At 39.0% G+C, this 3,922-nt stretch overlaps 1 protein-coding gene across 1 annotated transcript; it reads right to left on the reverse strand.

The window, feature by feature from the left end:
• Positions 1–346: 346 nt before the first annotated feature.
• Positions 347–3,190, reverse strand: CLDN34 (claudin 34). Its single transcript, XM_074929989.1, has one exon. The coding sequence runs from the start codon at positions 3,085–3,087 to the stop codon at positions 2,443–2,445; it is 645 nt and encodes a 214-aa protein (XP_074786090.1). The 5' UTR covers positions 3,088–3,190; the 3' UTR covers positions 347–2,442.
• Between the last annotated feature and the right edge of the window lie 732 nt (positions 3,191–3,922).

The raw sequence follows: 3,922 nt of genomic DNA on the forward strand, positions 1-3,922 counted from the left end.
TTTTATCGTATATCAACATATAATCTGGACCATGTGACTACCGATAGACTCCTGTATTAGAGACCTAGAAGTACAGTGGGGAAGGATGCCAAGAGCTCCATCTAGACCACCCCTCTGTCCTCAGATAGGGTCACTCGTACCTATAGTCTTCATGGCGCTATTTGTCCAAACTTGATTTTGATAAAATGTTGTTTTAAAAACCCACCCATCTCCTTAGGTAATCTATTCCAGTGTTTAGCTGGGGAATTTCCTCACCATCTAGCCTACATTTGACAGACCACCAGTGTTTCCTAGCCACACGTCAGGACAGATGAACATAGTCACTGGTGGAAATAGCTGTGGCAGCAACACAGAAACTTGACATGTGTCTGATGTGGTTTGTTCCTTTTTGTTTTAGCCAAGAAGAATAAATGTAAATCAAACCCAATCATTTAGGGAATATAGCTAACAAATACAGTTGGGGTTACTGACATATCTGTGTTCATATATGAACTCAAAAAAAGTTGAAGAATCAGTCATTTTCTGTTAAAGTTCAAATTCATTGCCAGGGAATATTGGTGGTTAATTAGAGTGGGGAAATGCTGACATAAACACATGGATAGATTTTTTTTTTTCTTTACAACTACAATAAGATCACATCTATTATCATTGTAGGCCCTGTGGGAAGCAGTAACAGTTCTATTGACTTGTACATTTTAAAACGAAACCTACCAACCTTGTAAAGGATGTATAGTAGAAGTCAAACTAGAAACAATACATAATAAACAAACTATTAAATCACTTGCCTTCATTGAAACACCACTTGAAAGTGCTTTACAGCATTGTAAACAGTCAAAAGATAAATCCTTGCAGCAGATCAAAAAAAGCCCACCAATGATGTTACAAGCTGCTCTTTCAGAAGAGACTGGAAGACTGAAGAGGGAATGAAGGTGCTGTAGACATGCTGTATAGACAGTCCAGCAAAGTCAAGACCTTGTGGAAGATGTGGAGGACAAATTGGACTGCTAGGACAAGTTGAGGTAATAGCAGCTACAAGCAATAAGATCTGGTTTGCTGGCATCTTACCTTTTCTTGTAATGTTCAAGAATGATTAAATCTTCATTACGTTTTCTTTTCTTCTTTCTCTGAATCCATGAGTATTTTAGAAAATGGAGGATAATTAAAAGAGTAAAACTAAATGACTTAGATTCCTGCAGCATTTCTTTAAAAGTGTAATAACTTTTTGAGGAACTTCTTTTCAGGACTTTTGTTTTGAATGAGCAAACAGTTAGTCAACACTGTTTACTCATTTTTCCCAACCTCTTAATTTATTTATTTATTTATTTGCCCTTATTGCAGTGTTTGGGACTTTTTTTTTTTTTTTTTAATAGCACAGATATACAAAATGCCATTTAAATGACAGATTCATTTCACCTAACTTTATCTAGCTTAGGTGAAGTTTGTTTGTGTACACCAGAGTTAGCAACTGTATTTATTACAGCCATTACAGTGGGTTAAGAGAAACAGGTTTTTAGGGAGCATGACATCTCCCAGCCATCCTAGGCATCTATTTTGGAAAAAGACTGTCTTTGTCTCTACACTGACTGTAAACGGAGCCTGAAGTGACTGGTTTAGGTATAGCTGTCTACATCAGGTCAAATCAATCATACCCTGAACGTTGTACTGAATATTCCTGGTTACTAACAGCACCGATTTTGACAGCAGTTTTGTAATAACTTTAGAAGTTGTTTCCATCTTTTGCAATACTTTTGGAGCAGGTGAATCATCTGATGAAGAATCAAACACTTGCAGACATTTTGGGTGCCTGACAAACTAGGAGCGCACCTTGCCTGCAGGCAAATGTGTTGCAACATAAAATGCAAATGGCTTGAAAGAAAAATAAAAGCATTAAAGACACAGTTCTTTATGTGCCCTAGAGGAAGAGGAGAAACTGGCAAGACCTTTGCAAGACAATTCAGGGAAGACTCATTTGACACAGCCATGATGACACTCATACCATTGGTATTAAAAGTTTTGGCTTGTCACAAAACATACTTTGTTACAGATGTAATTAAATAATGGATAAAATTGTTTAGTACCAACAAGGAAACAAGTTCACATTTAACACGTGTTATTTCACATTTTTTCTAACAGAACAGTTCATTCAGCACCAGCTCTTTGAGCGTGGTAAATATCTTACACAAAAAATAATCAGTGACGTTTGTATCTACAAAAGAGGACAAATAGCAAAACTTCTATCACAGTTGCTGCTCAACAGCAATTATGCCAAAGATGAACTGCTGGTCATACGTGACAAGATGGTAATTCAGTTGGTTCATATAACAAAATAGTGTGGTTCTATAGACTAAATTCTGCAGTTCCTTGATTATAAACTCACACATGCTGCTGACCTTAACCCTTGACTGCTCTTGTTCTGAAACAGTATGGGAGGAATTTATCCTATCAGGATTTCATGATAGTGTTCACAGTCACCGGAAATCTGTACGAGAGAGAAAAAGTCCCACTTAGCAGCAGGAGGATGACAGCTACAATCCCAATAGGAATGGCAGCACCAGCTTCTTGCACTGCTGGGCTGGAGGGCATGTAGTAAGAAGGAGGAAAAGCAATGCTCTGGTTGTGCGTTACAGAATAGAAATTCCAGCTCACGGGAATCAGGACGCACAGACTAGAAAATACATAGAAGAAGCCACCCACCAGGAAGAAACGCGTAATGAGAGTTTTGTCAGTGATCCCCATGTAAACATTTCTCAGAGCAAATATTGTGGCAGTCAATCCGAGCAAGCCCATGAACATGGCAACCAACAGGAGACCCTGGGCAGCATAAATTTCATTGGGGATGGAGGAGTCATAGCCACTGAATTTATGGCAGAACTGTTCTTCATAGCCAGGCGAGACATGAAGATAACTGATGAAGCAGACTTTCCAAATCCCCACCCAGGCAATGCCAGAGGAAATGATGGTGGTGTTGTCCACATGCCACACTCTCCATTCCACGATTCCCATTGAAATTGTGCAGAGGATCCAGCCTACCGTACCCAAAGCAAAGGCGGCTAGCTGTAGGTGTGAGGTGCTCACCAGGGAACTCATCCTCTGGAGGTCTTCTATGCTGTCGCAGACACGGTTACTGTGTGAAGAGAGAGAGGCACTGGAAAGAAAAACAGTATAAGATTACAAAGGCAATTATTATTTGAATGAATAGGCGAACCAGGTAGTGAAAAAGAAAAAGCAGGAGAAAGTATGTTTACAGAGGGAGGGTGGTAGTCATCTTTCCCCAAATGTAATGAACTGTTGAAGTTTAATGTTCATAGATAAATCTAGGTTTTAGTTCTGTATATGTCATTATATCACAAGAAAAAGAAAGGGTCTCTGATTAGCTCCTATTACAACAGCCTTTTTACGTTCACAAAAGGAAAATTCATGTCTTTTTCCAAGTTATTTTCTTCCTTGGTAATTAACTGTTATGTTCAAATGTTGTTATATACATTACATGTTATCAGGAGCCCTAGTGTTACCAGCTAGTAGCAACTAAACCTAACAAAATCCTTGGGATCCTGGCTGTTGCAAAAGATCCTACGAAGCAGCCATAGAAGTCACGTTCTTCTCCCCTAGCAGATGTGTTTTCAGTGCAGCAGCCCAACCTGAACAGAATTCTGCTTTTGTGCTGCCCTTACTGAGAGTTGCTGGGACCAGCATTAGAAAATGCCGTAGTTTAGAGGCATGAACAAATCCAGGCCATAAAGTCTAATAATGACCACTGAACTTTGACCATTTTTAGATTATTTAACCGTGCATGCATTAGCAGAAATACTTGAATTAATCAGAAATATAACACTTAGTGCATGGGCTGGAGTCTGGATGTTCTGCCATTGCTTTCCCACCCTCAAACTTTAACCAAGTTTTCTTTAGTGTTTTACCTTCACAA

Source organism: Athene noctua, chromosome 1 (assembly GCF_965140245.1).
Source record: "Athene noctua chromosome 1, bAthNoc1.hap1.1, whole genome shotgun sequence".
In the NCBI taxonomy this organism is placed as follows: domain Eukaryota; kingdom Metazoa; phylum Chordata; class Aves; order Strigiformes; family Strigidae; genus Athene; species Athene noctua.